Source organism: Canis lupus, chromosome 9 (assembly GCF_048164855.1).
Source record: "Canis lupus baileyi chromosome 9, mCanLup2.hap1, whole genome shotgun sequence".
Classification (NCBI taxonomy): Eukaryota; Metazoa; Chordata; class Mammalia; order Carnivora; family Canidae; genus Canis; species Canis lupus.
The window spans coordinates 50,080,840-50,099,786 of record NC_132846.1 but is presented as its reverse complement, the minus strand read 5'-3'; the positions used below and the strand labels follow the sequence as shown (position 1 = coordinate 50,099,786).

At 42.2% G+C, this 18,947-nt stretch overlaps 1 protein-coding gene and 1 pseudogene across 6 annotated transcripts in view; one reads left to right on the top strand and one right to left on the bottom strand.

Moving 5' to 3' along the window:
- The window catches only part of FLVCR2 (FLVCR choline and putative heme transporter 2), a 56,436-nt gene that overhangs the window by 11,665 nt on the left and 25,824 nt on the right, over positions 1-18,947 (bottom strand). For 4 of the 6 annotated variants that reach the window (XR_012036947.1, XM_072839409.1, XM_072839408.1 and 1 more), the window contains exons 4-5: positions 10,844-10,984; positions 354-421 (exon numbers count right to left, since the gene is read on the bottom strand). Coding sequence is in view for 5 of the 6 variants with exons in the window: in XM_072839409.1 (XP_072695510.1) it covers positions 354-421; positions 10,844-10,984 (209 nt within the window). In the remaining variant the exon portion in view is untranslated. Of the gene's footprint in view, positions 1-353; positions 422-10,843; positions 10,985-13,601; positions 13,744-18,947 lie in introns of all 6 variants that reach the window. The other 2 variants (XM_072839413.1, XM_072839410.1) reach the window with 1 other exon arrangement.
- On the top strand, positions 5,124-6,171 carry LOC140639444 (tetraspanin-6 pseudogene; annotated as a pseudogene).

Sequence of the window (18,947 nt, the reverse complement as noted above, 5' to 3'; positions counted from 1 at the left end):
GCATCATGCCATGGGCTTTACATACATATAACACATGAATACACACACACACACATACACACGTACATAGTATTATTTACTTTCTATCCTAAAAAAAAAGAATGTTTCTAAAGTAATTACATTTCTCTTGCAGAAAGGAGAATAAGAGCTCAGAGAGGCTAAACAGCTTATCACACAATTCAGTGCCACCAGAGCCAGGGCTATTTCCCTCCGAATCCCATAAGCATACCACCATACCACACCACCTAGAACTTGGGGATGGGGAGCTAAAGTTAATCACTGCCCCAGCTCCTGCTGAGATGGACAGAAATCTCACTCTTTTCAGGCCCAGCATGCTCAGGGAACCCCCTTACCGGGTAGTGCAAAATCACCATACGATTCAGCAGAGTGGATAAGGCATAAAAAGCACCAGCGTTCAGACCTGAAAGAGGGAGGAAGAAACAGTATTAGGGGCAGCCTTCTGCTGGGGCCATTGCTAACTCCTCCCAGGTAGGGAGGTCAGAAATCCTCATCCTCATTGCCATTGTGAGTGGTGTCCTCAGAAAGGATGAGGCTACTCTGCAGTTTCTGTCAAAGAAAGACTCCAAAATAAACATTTTAACCATTTATTAGCCATACACCACTGCCCTCTGATCCCATTAGCCCTGCCCTGGAAACACAGGCCCTAGAAAGCATTACTCCCAGGTCAGAACTGTCTACCTCCCTCTCAAGCATTGACCTATTGACCTACAGGGTCAGCAGAACTGCTGGACACTTTCCATATCCTTCTGATGACCTGTCCCCTCTCCAGATTGCCTCAGGTCCCTCACCCCTAACATCACTCCTCCTGTGGACGCTTTCTCTTTTCTTTTCCCATTCCTTCGTCCACTCTCACTTCAGATCCAATGTAACACAAAATCTTAACATCTGGGCTGCCTGAGTGGCTGAGACAGTTGAGCATCTCTCTTCAGCTCAAGTCATGGTCCCAGGGTCCTGGGATCAAATCCCACATCGGGCTCCCTGCTCAACAGGGAGTCTGCTTCTCCCTCGGCACTTCCTTGCTGCTTGTGATCTCTTCTTTCTCACTCTCTCTTTCAAATAAATAGAATTTTTTTTAAAAAATCTTATATCTGAAACCAGAAAGGACCCTAAGGAGTAGGGAGCTGACTCTCCTAACTCATCAATTTATCCAACAAATAAATGAAGAACCTAAAATTTACTGTATGAATCCATGAGGCCATTGGTCCAAAGCTATACAATGAATTAGTAGCTGAGACTGGAACTGACCCAAAGGAGAAAGGACCCTCCTGCCCTCCATCCATAATAACAATGGCAATGATGATGATGATGATGGTGGTGAGGATGACGAAGAGGATGATGTGAGGAGGGAGATGGCAACAGCACATACTTAAGTATTAGACACTATTGTAAGTACCTTACAATCCTCATAGCAAGGTAAGTAATATTATCATCCCCATTTTATAGAGGAGAAAAATGCATGCAGAGTTTAAAAAACAAATGCAGGGCAGCCCGGGTGGCTCAGTGGTGTAGCGCCACCTTCGGCCCAGGCTGTGATCCTGGAGACCCAAGATCGAGTCCCACGTCGGGCTCCCTGCATGGAGCCTGCTTCTCCCTCTGCCTGTGTCTCTGCCTCTCTCTCTCTCTCTCTCTCTCTCTCTCACTCTGTGTCTCTCATGAATAAATAAAATCTTTTTAAAAATTAAAAAATAAAAAACAAATGCAGAAGTCATTTATGATGCTTACCAGGGGTTGTTTGAATTTTAACTAATTTGGGGGCTCACAAGACCATCACTGACACACTTGACATTAGATACACTTAGAAGACTCAACTCTTGAGCAAGGCAGCCTCAGGAGTTCTTCTTCCATGAACCCCAGACCATGGAGCCATCCAGAAGCCATCCTCTTTGGCCCCATGGTGATGGCATAGGTGCAGCGAAATGTGAGTATGGCAACCACCCTCCTTTAATACCTCCCAGGAGCTACTATTGCTTGTAGGGTCTCCACAGGCATAGTGCCCAGGGGCCCCAGAGAGGACAGGCCAGTGAAAAGAGTTATAATTCTCAGAGAAGCACAAAGAATGGCCTCCTACCAGATATGAAAAGGTCCCCCAGTCCAGATAGTCATTTTTATCACAAGGTCATTTTTATCATATGCACTGTTGCCTAAATGCAGTTCACTTGCTCCCTTTATCACATTCCCAGAGGAATGAGACACAAAGTTAAGTGAAGGAAAGCATAAAAATGCAGATTCCTGTGGTGTTTGGGTGGCTCAGTCAGTTAAGCGTCTGCCTTTGGCTCAGGTCATGAGCCCAGAGTCCTAGGATTGAGCCCCACATTGGGCTCCCTGCTGAGCAGGAGCCTGCCTCTCCCACTCCTTCTGCCTGCCACTCCCTCTGCCTGTGTTGTGTGTGTGTGTGTGTGTATGTCAAATGAATAAATAAAATCTAAAAAGAAAAAGAAAGAAAGAAAGAAAGAAAGAAAGAAAGAAAGAAAGAAAGAAAGAAGAAAGAAAGAAAAAAAAGAAAAGAAAAGAGAGATATTCCTGGGCTCTACCCTGGGTCTATTAAAACTGATTCTCCTGAAATGGAGCTAGGAATCTGCAATTGAAAATTAACAACAACAAGTGCCTGGATGGCTCAGTCAGTTGAGCATCAGACTCGATTTCAGCTCAGGCCATGATCTCAGGGTCATGAGATTGAGCCCCATATTGGGCTTCATGCTTGGGAGTCTGCTTGTCCCTTTCCCTCCCCCTCTGCCCCTTTCCCCAGTTGCTCCTATGCATGCTCTCCTTCTGTTTCTATCATGAATGAATGAATGAATGAATGAACGAATGAAATCTTTATAAACAACAACAGTGGGACCAGAGTGGCTCAGTCAGTTAAGCGCCCAATCTTGATTTCAGCTCAGGTCTTGATCTCAGGGTCTTGATTTCAAGCCATGCACTGGGCTCCACATTGGGTGTTGAGCCTACTTAAAAAACAACAACAAAACCCTATCATTTCTTAGATTCATTAGTTTGGAAATAAATGGCCTTGGGAATCTGGAAGATCAAAGACCAGGCCTAGGCTCCCAGGTGTTGAGGTTAACATGGTGGCAACTAGGATGGGAAGGGGCTTTAAGACCATGAGAATGACCCATAACATACCTACTTTAGAGGTGCTCAACCCTGCTGCAAACCAGAATTACCTGGAATGCCTTTTAAGAGCATATTCCCAGGCCCTCATCCAGACTTTCTGAATCTGAATTTCTAGAAGAAAGGCAGAGAAATCCAGGCACATACTCAACCAAGAACCCCAGGGGATTCTATCATCAGGCAAGCTTGGGAAACAGTGATCTCAGATCCTATCTCTGGGTTCTGGATACTGTGTTCATTTCCCTCGTGTCCTTCCTGAACTTGTTGTAAATGCTGGTTTTAAAAGGCCAGCCTCATCTCAGCCAAGCTCCAAGGAATCATGAGAAGGATATTATGCTCACTCTCAAGCAGGATCTGAGAGGGGCCATAAATCACCCTCCCTAAACCCATGGGGGATGGGCAGTAGTAAAGCTCTTGAGAGCTCCAAGGGAAGGTGATAATCTCCTGAGTTTGGATGCCAACACTAGAAAATTATTTAGAAGCATAGCTGAAGGCAAGGCTGGGGGGTAGCATGGAAAAGTATTCCCTTTGAGGACAATCTCTAGAAACACTTTTTTCAACATGGCAATCATTGTGCCACTGATGATAAGGAAGCAGAGGAGACCATGTGAAACAAGGCCACAGAAATCAAGGAGAAGGTAGCCAAAGAAAGGTTATTCTCTTACCCCATCCCACCTGTACCACTGTGATACACATCCTAAGGCCTTGCCCTGCCTCCAGACTCTAGCAGACCTATGGAGAAGCTGGTTCCAGCCCTGGGTCTTCCTGCATTGCCAAACCTGGAGAAGGGAGGGTATTTTGCTAGAGGAGGAGGCATTTTCTTCTACCTGTGATATTTCAGCAACATCAAACACAAATCCCATCTCTACCCACTCCCCTCTAAGTTGGGCTGCCAGATGTAGGAGAAAAACAAACAAACAAAAAAAAAACATATTCAATTTCATTTGAATTTCAGGTAACAATTTTTTAGCATAAATATGCCCCCAAATACTTCATGGGACATGTTTATGCTGAAAAGAATGTGCTGTTTACCTGAAATTCAAATTAAGCTAGGTAGCCCCTATTTTATCTCTCAAAACTACCTCTGAGGGTATGATCAGAGATCTACAGGAAAAAGCCCCTGAAATTCCTCCAAAGCCCTCACCAGGCTCTGCTCTGGGCAGCTGACTCAGTAGCTTGGAGAAGCACTTTGAAAGCCACTATGAAGACAATACTGGACATCCCATCAGTGACATGGGAGCTACTCCCTACTTGGTGAAATCCAGTTCAGACCAAGGAAAGAATGAAAGAAAATCAGCAAGTTTACCAACACAGCAGCGTATGGATTCATGCATGATCTATTTACAACTACTTTAAAAGCTTTCATTTCGACTCAGAGTACTCCAATGGGAAGCAAATTTGATTATTTTCTGAGATTCTTTTTCATGGGCACAGGGTGGGTGAAGAAGGTATGCTCAGTAATTGGCAGAGCTGACATTAAAACTCAGACCCCTTATTCCTTACGTGCCAACTCTGGATTCACCACTCCAGCATTCAAGGCTCTTACTCCCAGACATGCTCTCCCATGTCCAGCAAATGTGCCCATTAAATGCTATCATCTGCTTGATCCAAGCTACGTGCTCTTGTGCATATAATTCAGAGGAAAATATGAATATCATAGGTATAACATAAAAAATTTGAACCATTTCCTTCTTCAAAGCCAACCTAAAACTACAGGAAGAATGGAGGACATTCTAGAGGGCTTCAAAGTATCTAGTTGAATTTATAGAGGGTTTTGTTTTGTTTGTAAATTGGAGCAAACATTTAATTTGGAAGAGAGCAGAGATTATTAGCTGGACTGAGTCCCAAACACTCCCCTTACATGACCTATTAGCCTTAGAGAGACATGCTAAAGTCAAGACCCCATTGTTTCCAAATCCCAAAGTTGGCTGGTCAGTATAAGTTGACCCTGCTTCAAAAACCCCAGAACTCGGCTCCGTGCGCTTGGTGCAGTGGGGCAGGGTCGTGGGCTAGTCATGGCATCCCCGTCTCGGAGACTGCAGACCAAACCAGTCATTACTTGTTTCAAGAGTGTCCTCTTGATCTACACTTTCATCTTCTGGATCACTGGTGTAATCCTTCTTGCCGTTGGCATTTGGGGCAAGGTGAGCCTAGATAATTATTTTTCCCTTTTAAATGAGAAGGCCACCAATGTCCCCTTTGTGCTCATTGGCACTGGCACTGTCATCATTCTTTTGGGCACCTTTGGCTGTTTTGCTACCTGCCGAGCTTCTGCATGGATGCTAAAACTGTATGCAATGTTTCTGACTCTCATTTTTTTGGTTGAATTGGTCGCTGCCATCGTAGGATTTGTTTTCAGACATGGAGATTAGGAAAAGCTTTAAGAATAATTATGAGAAAAAAAAAGAATAATTATGAGAAAACTTCAAAGCAGTATAACTCTACGGGAGATTATAGAAGCGATGCAGTAGACAAGATTCAAAATACATTACACTGTTGTGGTGTCACCGACTATAGAGACAATATTAGTATCCCCTCCAAGGGATACTAATTATTACTCAGAAAAAGGATTTCCCAAGAGTTGCTGTAAACTTGAAAATTGTTCTCCACAGAGAGATGCAGATAAAGTAAACAATGAAGGTTGTTTTATAAAGATGATGACCATTATAGAGTCAGAAATGGGAGTGGTTGCAGGAATTTCTTTTGGAGTTGCTTGCTTTCAGCTGGTTGGAATCTTTCTAGCCTACTGCCTCCCTCGCGCCATAACTAATAACCAGTGTGAGATAGTGTAATCATCAAACCACGGGCTTACTATTGTTCAGCTTTAAGGACATTTACATTCCCCCCCTGTGAGCTATGAGATTGCCTGGATGGAAGGTTGCCTAATACTACTTATGATAGACCAAAAAATTCCATCAATAATAGTCCGATTCAATCAAGACATTTGTGTAGGTCCACCTTTTGTCCCATTGGTGTTAATCATTGAAACCCCTGTATCACTGTGAAACACTGGAAGAGCTAATAAATTATAAATGAAGCGCAAAACAAAAACAAAAACAAAAAAAACAACAACAAAAAACACCAGAACTCTAGATCTGCATCTTAGGAGAAGGCAACTCCCAGGCAACTGGTCTGGAGGGCTGAATCTGAGGAAATATATACTCCCCTAGGTAGACCCAAAGACTACTCAGACAAGTGGGGCTAAAAGACTTCTGTCTCTGTCTCTAAGATGTTCCTTTCTGCATGGGAAGGCAAAAGTGGCACGCTGGTTAGGAAGATGGGCTTTGGCATCAGATAGAAGTTTAAATTCAAGCTCTGTTGCTTGCTAGCTGTCCAGTTGTGAGCAAGCAACTAAATAGAGCCTCAGCTTCCTTGTATATAAAAAGGCGTGAGTTAAGAACTTACATCACGGTTTTGTTTTGAAGATTAAATGTGATCATGCCTGTGAAGCACTTAACATGGTACCTGACACACAGTAATGGCTCAATAAAATTCTTTCCAAGTCTATGATTAAGCCAAAAAATAATTTCCTTGTTAGCCAAGAGTTTTGTCACTAAGCCCAATTATCTATCATGAAAAAAAGGCTTGCAGTTTTCTGAGTATAATGAAATATATGCAAATATCAGATAAATTTAATTCTCTCTCATTGGAATAAACCCAGGCCTTTGAAAAACATTAATAAATTCTATCTGTACAATGGAGTCAAATGCTTCTAGAAACTCACAGGCAAATTATCTTTTTGGCTAGTGCTATCACAATTTAAATGACAATTTACTTCCATCCCTTCTCTCCTCACCTTCTGGGACTCCCATTATGCATATGTTGGTTTGCTTTATGGTTTCCCACAGATCTCAGGGGCTCTGCTTATTTTTTCCTAATTCCTTATTTTTTCCATTCCTCAGACAGGATAATTTCATTTAATCTATCTTCAAATTCACTGATTCTTTCTGCTGCCAGCTCAAATCTAATTTTGAGCCCTCCTGTGAGTTTTTCATTGCAGTTAGTGTTATTTTCAATTCCAGAATTTCTATTTGGTTTTTTTCTTATTCCTGTCTTTATTGACATTCTCTATTTGGTAAGACATTATTCTCCACCATTTTTTCATTCTTTAGACATGGTTTCTTTGGTTCTTTGAACATATTTATATTGTTGATTCATAATCTTTATTATGGGGCCCTGGGTGGCTTAGTGATTGAGGGTTACAGATCGTGATCCCAAGGAACCTGGAATCGAGTCCCACATCAGGCTCCCAATGGAGCCTGCTTCTCCCTCTGCCTATGTCTCTGTCTCTCTCTGTGTGTCTCTCATGAATAAATAAATAAAATCTGGGAAAAAAATCTTTATCATGCCCAACATCTGGGCCTCCTCAGAAACATTAAGAAACATTAAGTGCTTTTTCCCCCTTGTGTCTGAGTCATAGTTTTCTATTTCTTTGCGTGTCTCATAATCTTTTGGGAAATTTGGACATTTTAAATACCATATCAACTCTGGAAATGAGATTCTACTCCCTCCCCAGAATTTGTTGCTGTTGCTGCTGTTTGTTTAGTGACTTTCCTGGACTCATTTTGTCAAGTTCTTTGTCATGGGTAGCCATTGAAGCTGCTACTCCATCAGTTAGTGGTGAGGTAATGATTAGGTAGAGATTTCCTTAAGTACCTTAAACCAATAAGTCTTCACCTTTGCTAAGGGTGTTCTCTGTGTGCAGGTTGAGGCTCTCCTTCAATGCTTCAGCAGGCAGATGTTAACTCTGCCTTAGCCTTCATTTCCTCCTTGTGCAGAACCTCGAGGCCAGCCAGAGGTGACAGTTTAGCACTTTCTCAGGTCTCTCCTGGTCATGTGCATGTGGACTTCTAGATTCCTAAAAATATGTCAGAGCTTTTCAAAGCCCTATGGCCTTCTCAGTCTCTAGATTTTTGTTTCAAGACTTTTTGGCCAGCTTCCTATTTACCCCAACTGATACTACTACCTTAGGCAGCTACAATGGTAAGCAGTGATTGTTTTCAACAAATGTCCTGGAAATAGTGCTTTTCCCACAGAGCAGGCTCTGAGTAGGTTAAATAAAAGCAGGTCTTCTGAATGGGGGCTCTTCTAGGGAACTGTCAAATATCAAGTAATGACCTAGGAATGGGGCTTTTGGGGGAGCTCCAAAATTATTTTTGCCCCATCCGGTGGCTGGGAGGCTGCTGGTTTTCACAAGTATCATAGCTGTGAGGCTGCCGTTTTTCACAACCACCATGGCTGCTAGGCTGCTGGTTGTCAAGGCTACCACAGAGACTGGGAGAAGGCAGATCAGAATAGGGCAAGTTAAAACACAAAGCTCACTGTTCTTGACATTATTCAGCCATTTTTTTTCTTGAACAAATGTCCCCTGGATTGTTGCAAACCTTTGTTTAAGACTTCTGAAAATTTGATTTTAACAATGTTTGCCAGTGTACTTGTTTTATGGAAGAACAAATTATCCAAGGTCCTCACTCCAAAAGTGCTTCCTTATTTATTTCCTTTGTTATCATTTAACCAAATAGATGAATGTTCAGAAGTACAGCAATAAAATCACTCTGCCAAATTAAAGACCATATAAGCAACCAGCCATGCAAGAGGGGAAGAGGAGGAGTTGCTTTGCTCCCCTGCCTCTATAAAGGGATCATTGCCCAATTATCACCACTGTCATCATTCTTATCCATAGAAAATATTTATTAAGCACTCATCTGCCCTAGAATCCCAAGGTAGGCCTCAAATACCCTGATGTCAGATGCAATAAGATTTATGGTGTTCGAAGGTCAATGAACTTGAGATATTCAACTCAAGGAAGAATGAAAGTTCTTGGACCCATAGAATCCTGAGTCTGAAAGGGATTCCAAAGATCATCTAGCTTTACTAGCTTTATCCGTCTATGTAGCCTGATATTCTCCATAATATCCCCATTAAATGGTTGGTCCCATCTACACTTGAATGGGACACTCAAGTGTACTGATGGGCAATTCACATAACTTCTTTAGTTGTACATCTTAAGTATTGGAACCTGTCTTTATATTGTGGGTGCATGCAGAGACATATTTAGAACTGAAAAGCTGGAGAGAATGAGAAATGGAGACCTGAGACCTTGAAGACTAATCTGCTCATCCAGCACTTTTCCAGGTGAGAGATCACTTATTTCTGTGAATGCCTGAAAAATAGGTGTGTCCCTTTACTGTGGATGATACTACCTCTTATCCAGAGCCTCAGCAGATAAACACTTTAATTTAGATAAGGAGCATGATAAGCCTAACATGAAACTCTGGCACAATCCTTGAAAGTGGTACAGGCATTTTGGAGTTAGATAAAACTGTATTTGAATCCTGGCTCTGCCAATTCAAAGCTGTGTGTTCTTCAGCTAGTTGCTTAACCTGTCTTGATTTTCAGTTTTCTCATCTGTTAAACAGGGATAACTATAGTACCTACCTCACATGGGCATGATGAGAGTTAAGTAAGTAAAATCATACATGAAAAGTCTTGGCACGTAATAAATGCTATTGTTATTATAAAATACAAAGGTTTGTGAACCTACAGAAAACAAGGTTATAGCCAACTGGGGTTTCACCAAGCATAAGTTATATCAAACCAACTTCATTTCTTTTCTTCTTATGGTTACTAAGTATGTTACACAACTGTTGACTCTTGATTTTAAACAAACTAACTACCTGCCACCTGAATGGCTCAGTTTGTTGAGTGTCTGACTCTTGGTTTCAGCTTGGGTCATGATCTGGAGATCATAGGATTGAGCCCTGTGTCAGACTCCACACTCAGCAAGGAGTCTGCTTTCCCCTCTCCGTCTCCCTCTGCTCTTCCCCCATGGCTTGTGTACCCTCTCTCTCTCCCTCTCTAAAATAAGTAAAACAAATTCTTTAAAACAAAATAAAAATAAACTTAACTAGTAGATTAAATGATCAAATGTAGGCTGGAGACCAATATAGCTAGGTGGGTCTGTTAAGACGCTCTTTACTGGAATGCCATAGGGCTCTGCCCTTGCCCTCATCTGGGTCAACATTCTTATTAAAGGCTGGAAAGAAGCTGCAGAAAACACCACGTTGGGAAAGTAAGCCAATATACTAGCATAAATATGTCAGTGTTTCTTACCAAAAGCCAAAAAAATAAAATGAAAGAGGGTCATGCATTCAGGTAAAAAAGCAGTCAGTGTTACAAGATGATAGAACATTGGTTGAAGAGTGGTTACAAGACTCATATGAACTCATTCATTCATTCATTCATTCACTAAATAACTACTAGAGTGTCCAGGCCAGGCTGGCTACTCCTAGGGAGCTATAAAGATGAAAAGTCATAGATCCTCATTCTTGGGACATTCACAGTCTAGGGGGAAGACAGACCTGGAAATGTTGGGTTTTTTGTTTTTTTGTTTTTTTTTTAATGGTGTTAAGATGTACCAGGATCAGCACAATAAAAGAGGTAAAGGTCACTTTTACAGTAGTGACACTCAGATGAGACTTGAAGGATCAGCAGATATTTGTCAAACAACCTGATATGGGAAGGAATGGTTTTCTAGGTGAACTTTACAGAACATGCAAAGGTCCTAAGGCACAGCTGACTCTTCTGGTTGACCCCGAGAATGGCTTTACATACATATTTGGGATTTGGAAAAAGTAAGACACACAGACACATCAGATCTCTTTCTCACATTCCCAATTTAAATACACTCCTGGGCACATGTATACCTTACCGTAGGTGATGACTAGCAGCACAAAGTTGAGGTTTTTGAAGAGCCGGACAATGGAACTGAAGTATGAAGCATCAGGGGATGCCAAGGCATAGCTCAAGGACTGGGCTCTGCTGGGGGGATGTTTAGGCTTCTCCTTGAATACTGAAAGGAAAGAAACAGAGAGATCAATGCAAATCCCCATGGCCCCACCCCTGCAGAGCTGACACATGGACAAGAGCTGGCTCCCTCATCTGAGAAAAAATTAAGACCCAAAAAGGAAATATTAATTCTTCAATTAAATCCTTCAACACTTCCTTTCTTGAAGCTGCTTCTCACCATCTGTGGCTGAGTGAGTGGTCCTTTAATTACTTTTTCTTCATGGCCTGTAGATGGCTGCACTCCCTGGGCCTCCCAGGCAGTGTTCAAGGATCAAGGAGTCCCATAATAAATCAGCAAAAAACATACTGCACAGTGGTACTGAATATGCTGAATTCAGTACTGCATAGTGAAAATAACATAATAGTAATACATAGATAGAAAGGAAGTGAGAGCTGAGGCTTTGGGACGAGTGAGCCCAGTGAATGGCTTAGCACTAGAGCTCCCCCCAGAAGGGACTGTGTTGTCCACGCTCAGCTGAGAACCTGGCACATGGCAGCTAGGAAATATTCCCTGAGTAAGTGACAAGATCTTCTATTGAAAAACCTCAAGTCCACTGATAGTTTGTCAAAGTCTGACTCTCATGTCTGCCTCAGGAAGAGACAAGAGGATTAACACATACCCCTACAGGAGTAGGCACTGTGATATGAAGGACTGGGGAGGGGCCGTGGGAAAACCATTCATTTTATGTTTGATTTTCAGCACAGTTGGTACAATCAATTTGATGGCATTGCTCTCTGTTCAGTTTCTGGGGGCAGAGAAGTGTAACCAGTTGTTTGGCTAAATTGGCCTCTCAGTTGGGTCCAGGCAAGCTCCATGTAGCCTTCTCCCACACCACAAGAATGCTCCTGAAAGGTCAATAGGCTGTCTCTAGTTAGAGGAAGCTCTGGAAATGAGGTTTACTCTCTTGAAGATCAAAGGGGCCCCCCACCCAGAAAACCTTCCAGCCCTAACCTCAGAGCCCTGCTTCTTCCTTTTCCAGAAATAGTCCTGGATCACTTCCTGCCACTAGAAACCATTCATACATTGTCTTGCCCATTCACCTCCCCTTGCAGCAGGGGAAAGAAAGCAAGGCAAGAGGTGATTTATCTTGGATTTGTTCAAGGACCTGGCCACCACAAATCAGAATTCAGATCAGATTTTTCAGTTTTTTACTCAATAAGCCACTCTCTGGCTTGATAATAAAATGTCAAAATATAGAAATGTCCTATCTTTGGAGTTTCAAATGCAAAGAAACAGGCCCTTATCTGCTACAAACACAAACATTTGAAGCTAGGCACATGACAATTTGAAACTTAAAGTTTGGTTGAATAAAAGGGTCTCTGGGCAGACTGTTCTTTCCTGCCACCATCCATTGCTCCATAGCTTCTCACCTTCCCAGAAACAGCAAGTTCTCTGCCCAAGATATCCTGCCAGCTTTGAAAAGCCATCAGCCTGTCTCATCTTGGACCCCAGATGAGAGAGAGAATGCTTCAGTGAGAAAGCTGAATGAGGTACACAATCATAAAACTGTTTTGTCTCTGGAGGTGAGGATGGCAGGGATGAATGAAACCTTTACCACATAAGGTAGAACGTTAGGAGGAAAGCTGGTTAACCTTTAAAGACAAATGACTAACTGAAAATGAAAGCCTCTACTATCCTGTTTCTGAATTTATCACAGCACATGTACTATCACTCAGATCATAGAAGAGGATACAAAATATATTAACCAATATCTCAATGATTAAATGTACATGCACATCAAATTAATAGTAGTTATCTAAGATTGGTGGTTGGAATTAACTGGTACCATCTAAATTAATGGGGTTTTTTTATTTTAATTATTTATTTAATTAATTTATTTAAGTAACCTCTAACCTCTACCCCCTACATGAGGCTCAAACTCATGACCCCTAAGATCAAGAGTTGCATGCTCTACCAACTGAGCCAGCCAGGCACCCTGGTTATTCTTTTCTTTATGCTTTTTTTGTATTTTCTAGATTTTTCCATAATGAGCATATATTTCTCTTATGATTTTTTATAAAAAGCCTCAAAAAATGTGGTCCCCAAGTGTTCTCAGATGAATCTATGAGATTAATTAATTATTAATTATTAATTAATTATTAATGTTTGTGGGTCAATTCAGTTTTATTTTGTTTTGTTCCAGAAATTTAAAGTATGGAGCTAGAAGGGTTAGGTAAGCTCTGCCACTTACTAGTTATCTGATCTCGAATGATTCACTTAACTCCTCTTAAGTCTCGTTTTCTTCTTTGTTAACTGAAATTGATGGCGATAATTTCATTCAATATTCAAGGAGATCAGGAATGCTTAGCACAGTGCCTCTGATATATATCATAAGCACTCACTGGGGTTTCATTAAGGGGATCAACAGCTTGTCCACTAATTCTAATAAGGTTTTATTGGGGAATTGGTTAATTGCAATTAAATCTTTACTTAGCAGCTAACAAATTACACAAGACCAGCTAGCACTGTATTGGCTAAGACACGTGAAGACCATCAGAAGCCTGGCCTCCAGTTTCTATAAATGTCCATGGTATTCTAAGGCCATGTTCGCAAGGTCCCCACCCAAGTCAGCAGAACCTCCCTGCCTCCTGGCCCCCCATCAGTCTACTAATGACCTTACCGATGATGACAAGGATGAAAAGCAGAGTGGCCACGCCTCCTATTATGTAAAACATGATGCTGATGTGGTAGGCAAGCTTGTCCCGGTCTTCGATGTTGGGTACCAAAACAGGAGGGACCAAGAACCCAATTGCAATTCCAAGCTACAGAAGACAGAGACAATCAATCACAGTTTCCAACAGCCAAGAAATGACAGCACAAATTTAAAGAGACTCCTGATAAGAAACATAAACCCTATCTTCCAGTCCTTCTTAAAACCCAAACAGGGATTGTTCCCCTTCTCAAAACACCAGAGAGATCTTACTTTTCCTTGACAACTCAACTCTTTCTTGATTAACAACATACCCCTGACCACCCTAACTATCAATACCTACTGAAAAACATTATAGTTGGAGTTCTCAATGCAGGCTGGCTCTTCTCTAGCTGCAGACTAATGAACAATGGTTTTCATACTTCCATCTCTAGATTAGAATAAAACAATGTTGGTTTTCTTTTTCCACTGAATTTTTCATTTTGCTGGATATGTTAACCTGGAGCTGAGAGACCAGCTAAGGGAAAAAGTCTACACCCTACAATCCCAAGAACTTGCATTCAGTAGATGAAAGCCTAAAGTTGTTACCCCATTCACAAATGTGAAAACTTAAGTTCATTGCATAGATAACTTTTAATTTACAAAGTATCTGTAGTGTGAAGTCACACGCTACAATGTAAATGTATATACACAGGACACGGGGACAGGAAAACTGGCTCTAAACACAGGCACAGGTAGATACCAACAAACTAAAACATCTTGTATCTGCCTTAGAGTTCAAACTCCAGTGACCCGACAGATAACGTGACTTGGGTATTTCCAAGGTCAGAAATGCCTTGATTCAGTAGTGACTAGCTGTGACACAACTCCCAAAAGCCCTTCTGCCACACATATATATTAAGGAAGAAGTTGGAAAACAGCCTGAGAATTCAGGTAAGCCTCAAATTGCAAAAGTAAAGGAAGATGAGTAAGTCTTTGCCTTAAGGTCCCACTTTTCCTTTATTGTACTTGAAAGGAACTGCAGGTAGAGAGCAAGTTGCTTTCATGCCACACTATAACACAATTCACTGGCTGCCCATCTGCTGACCACCTGCCAATTACAACTACTTGGGATGTTGGTTCTCAGCTCTGGAACAGTCACAAAAGTCATCATCAATAAGCTCAGTGTAGGGTTCCTCCAAATATGCCAATATATGAAAAATAAATGGAACAGATCTTTAAAGCATCTACTGTGTGAAAAGTAACCTGCTAGATATTTTACCAAGGTACCAAGATGTATATGGCATGATTCTCACCTTCAAGGAGCTTTATAACCTAGGCAGGGAGTTTAAAACAAAGATACCAAAGATAACACAAATGGTGGTATTTGTGGGTTGAATTATAGAAAGTTATCGTTTTGAAAGTTCCTTTGTCATCATCTAGTACAACCTGATTATTAGAGAGTCAAATGGAGGGTAAATGAAATTAAGTTCTAGAAGGTAAGTCAGAGTCACAGGAGTTCTAACAGAGTTGAAATGAGAAAACAAATCTCCTAGCTTCTCAGGCCAGGACCTCCTCCACTGGTCCTGGCAAGGCTCTCCAGGGCTAAGAGCCCCAAGAAAGGGCCAAGTGAACAGGCCTCTCCAGAGGAGAATACATTTCATATCCTTGGAGCCTTATCTGATCCTGGCTCACAATGATTTGCCAGAATTGAGTCTAGCTTCTTAAGTGCTGATCTCCAAGACTTTAAGGGGTTAAATCCAGACATAGACAAAGGGACAAACACAACTGGCATAGCTGGGAAACAGAACCCACTGCAGGTCATATCTGGCCTCCCTACATATTTTAGCGTTGGAGATCTAGATGTTAAACAGAACCTCAAAGGGTCCCTTTTCCAAGAATGTGGGAATATTTAGGATATCATCCAAGGCTCTGTGATTTTTTTTACTCCCAAAAGGACCTTGACACAGGATAACCTAATTCCCATTAATCTTCTGCCTTGAAAAATATGTCCTCCCAGCTAGTTTTACACTACATGCCTGATCCCATTGGATCCACTACATGGACTCCATTCCCTGTCTATACCCTAGGGCTGTGTGCATGCTATTCCACCCCAACTTCAGCACTGAAGCCTTCTCCAGTTAGAAGGATGCAGCAGTCAGATGTAGGGGCCTGTGGGGACCCGACCAGAGAGCAACACTGCTTCACAGTACCCTCTCTTCAGGAGGAAATTGGCTTCCGAGGTACTCTCATGGTCAGAATGGAAAACAAAAACATAGGAATTGGACTGTCAACTGCTGCCTCTTTTTTGTTTTTTCAAGACATATTTGTTCCTGCTTCTTGAGAGCTATGTTCAGTGAGCGTTTACAGTTCTACTCAGCTCCTACTTCTTAAGTCTTGTCCCCTGGTAAGTGCTCAGTCATGTTAGCTGGTTGGACAAATGATGCACATTGCTGGAAAAATCTCAACTACACAAAGCTGGCAATATCACACAGATCCACGTTTTTTCTACAAAACACAGTGGATTCAGAGCAGTAAGGGCAAAAAAAAAAAATGTTTACAGGGGAGAATAGGGAGAAGGCTGGCTATTTCTTGAGCATCGACTATGTACCAGGTATCTAAAAGAATTATCTTTTTTCATTTAACCCAAGAATCTTTACAACAAAGATAAATATGAGAAACACTGATGGTCTGTCCACACCTTGCCTAAGGTCACACAGGCAGCTAGCAGAAGAGCTGGCCGTCCTAAAGCAGTTCTGACTCCAGAACCTAAGCTCACCCACCGCTCATCTCCCATGAAATGTTGGTAGTCAACACGGAAGCCTCTATTCTTACCCATTCAAGTTCTGTCATGAATTTTCTAGGACACTTCAAGGGTAAAAATCAGAGACCTGCAGCCCAACTCAGTACAAGATTAATTCAAAGAGATGGGAGGATGCTGCCCTGGGAGGGTGGTGCCGGCACCCTTCTTACCTTCACAAAAACAGGACCCAGGCCATGATTGAAAATGATTAAAATCTATTGCCAACTGGTGTGGCTTGGCTTATGTCCTAGCATTTGTCCTAGTTTTATCATCCTCAAAAAAATATTAATCCATGGGCAAAATACACAATACACAGTCAAACCAGTCCAGTCTTAGCTCTTCAGGAACTTACTCTTTAAAAAATTGCTTTTAACATGGAATTAGATTCTCTTCATTTCTACAGAACCCATGGCAGTATTTCCAACATTGCCTGGAAAGGTCACCAGCCCTGACCCCACTGTGATCCTTCAGGTCTGATATTCGTCCTGAGTAGCTGTATTTTCATATGTAGGCAATCCTTATCAGCCATCAGGGGAGCTTGGGTGACAGTTTAGGCAGTTCCACTCTGCAGCCAGTGATATTTGCAAACTGTGATTGGATTATGTCCTTCCTCTACTTGCTTTTTTTTTTTAATTTTTTTTAATTTTTATTTATTTATGATAGTCACACAGAGAGAGAGAGAGAGAGAGGCAGAGACACAGGCAGAGAGAGAAGCAGGCTCCATGCACCGGGAGCCCGACATGGGATTCGATCCCGGGTCTCCAGGATCACGCCCTGGGCCAAAGGCAGGCGCTAAACCGCTGCGCCACCCAGGGATCCCCCTCTACTTGCTTTTAAACTAGGTAAACACACCCACAAAGTTGTGCAAAGGGGGGGAGGGTGGTCATCTGCCCCTGGTCAACTATTTACTCCCTGAGACCCTGCCACACTGGCCTCCTTTCTGTCTTTGAAATGTCCAAAGTGGGGCACCTGGGTGGCTCAGTCACTTAAGTGTCTGCCTTCACCTCAGCTCAGGTCATGATCCCAGGGTCCTAGGATACAACTCTGCCTCACCTCCTTGGGCTTCCTGCTCAGCAAGGAGTCTGCTTCTTCCTCTCCCTCTGACCGGCCCCCTCCCCTGCTTGTGTACATGTGCTTGCCCTCTCTCTCTCTCAAATAAATAAATAAATAAATAAATAAATAAATAAATAAATAAAATATTTTTTTAAATGTTCAAAGCACCTTCATGCCCAAGGACCACAGGGGATTTTGCACCAGCTTCCTCTGACCAGACTAGGAAGCCTTCCTTACTCCATTTCCCTGAGTAAATGCAGATCTCCTTCAGGCCTGAGCACAATCCACTTGCTCAGGGAGGCTTTCTCTGATGTCTCATTCAAAGTCAGGCCCCACACAGGTAGTTTTATACTTGTAAGATTATTCAATTAACATCTGTCTCGCAAGCCAGACTATAAATTCCACAAAGGCAGGGCTCACATTTATCTCTAGAACCTAACACATAATACTAATCAGTAAAATGTACAGAGCTTTTCATGGAGTGTCTCCATCCTCAAAACAACCCCAGAAAAAGATGTGTAGGTATAATATTGTCTCAGTTTTACAGATGATGAAACTGAAGTGCAGAAAAGTTAAATGGCTTACCCCAGATTACACAGCTATAGGCAACAGAACTTGAATTTAAACAGTAGTTTTGGGGCAGCCCTGGTGGTGCAGCGGTTTAGTGCCGCCTGCAGCCCAGGGTGTGATCCTGGGGATCCAGGATCGAGTCCCATTGGGCTCCTTCCACGGAGCCTGCATCTCCCTCTGCCTGCGTCTCTGCCTCTCTCTCTCTCTCTCTCTCTCTGTGTGTGTCTCTCATGAATAAATAAATAAAATCTTTAAAAAAATAAATAAATAAACAGCAGTTTTTATTCAGTAGTTCTGAATCCAGAGCCATGAGTCTAATCACTATGGTTCACTTCACCCCAAAGAAGGGGTTTAACAAATATGTGATGAACACAAGGATGAAAAGGCAGGCTGGGATATTCAATGTTCATATTCTATTTTATTTTTGCTCTTTCTGCAAACCCAAGGGTGACATCTAAACACTGTTGCAATCACTGATCATGAGTACTTTCAGAACAAATGTCACAGTCAAAAACACATCGGTGCAGCCTAAGGGGTTTGGGTAACAGGAAAAAGCCATTACTTGTCATTCTTGCCTATTATGCATTTGGCAGAGCAAAGAGAAATCCAGAAAACCACCAGGCTGCATCCAAGAGGGTAAGATTTCCACATTTAATCCATTGCACAACACAATACATGTGTTATGTTGGCTCTAAGATCCACAGGACCACTATTCCCATCACCAACCACAATGGGGCATTCAATACCCCCCTCCTTCATTTCTACAGAACCCATGGCACTGAGTCAGAACCATGGCACATAGCTGCCCTTCTAAATGGTGTGCGGCCATGAATATGCCCAGACCATTAAACAAGGATCCTAGGGCTTCCACAAAAGGCAGGGAGCTCTATGTCAACACCATGGTGAAGTTT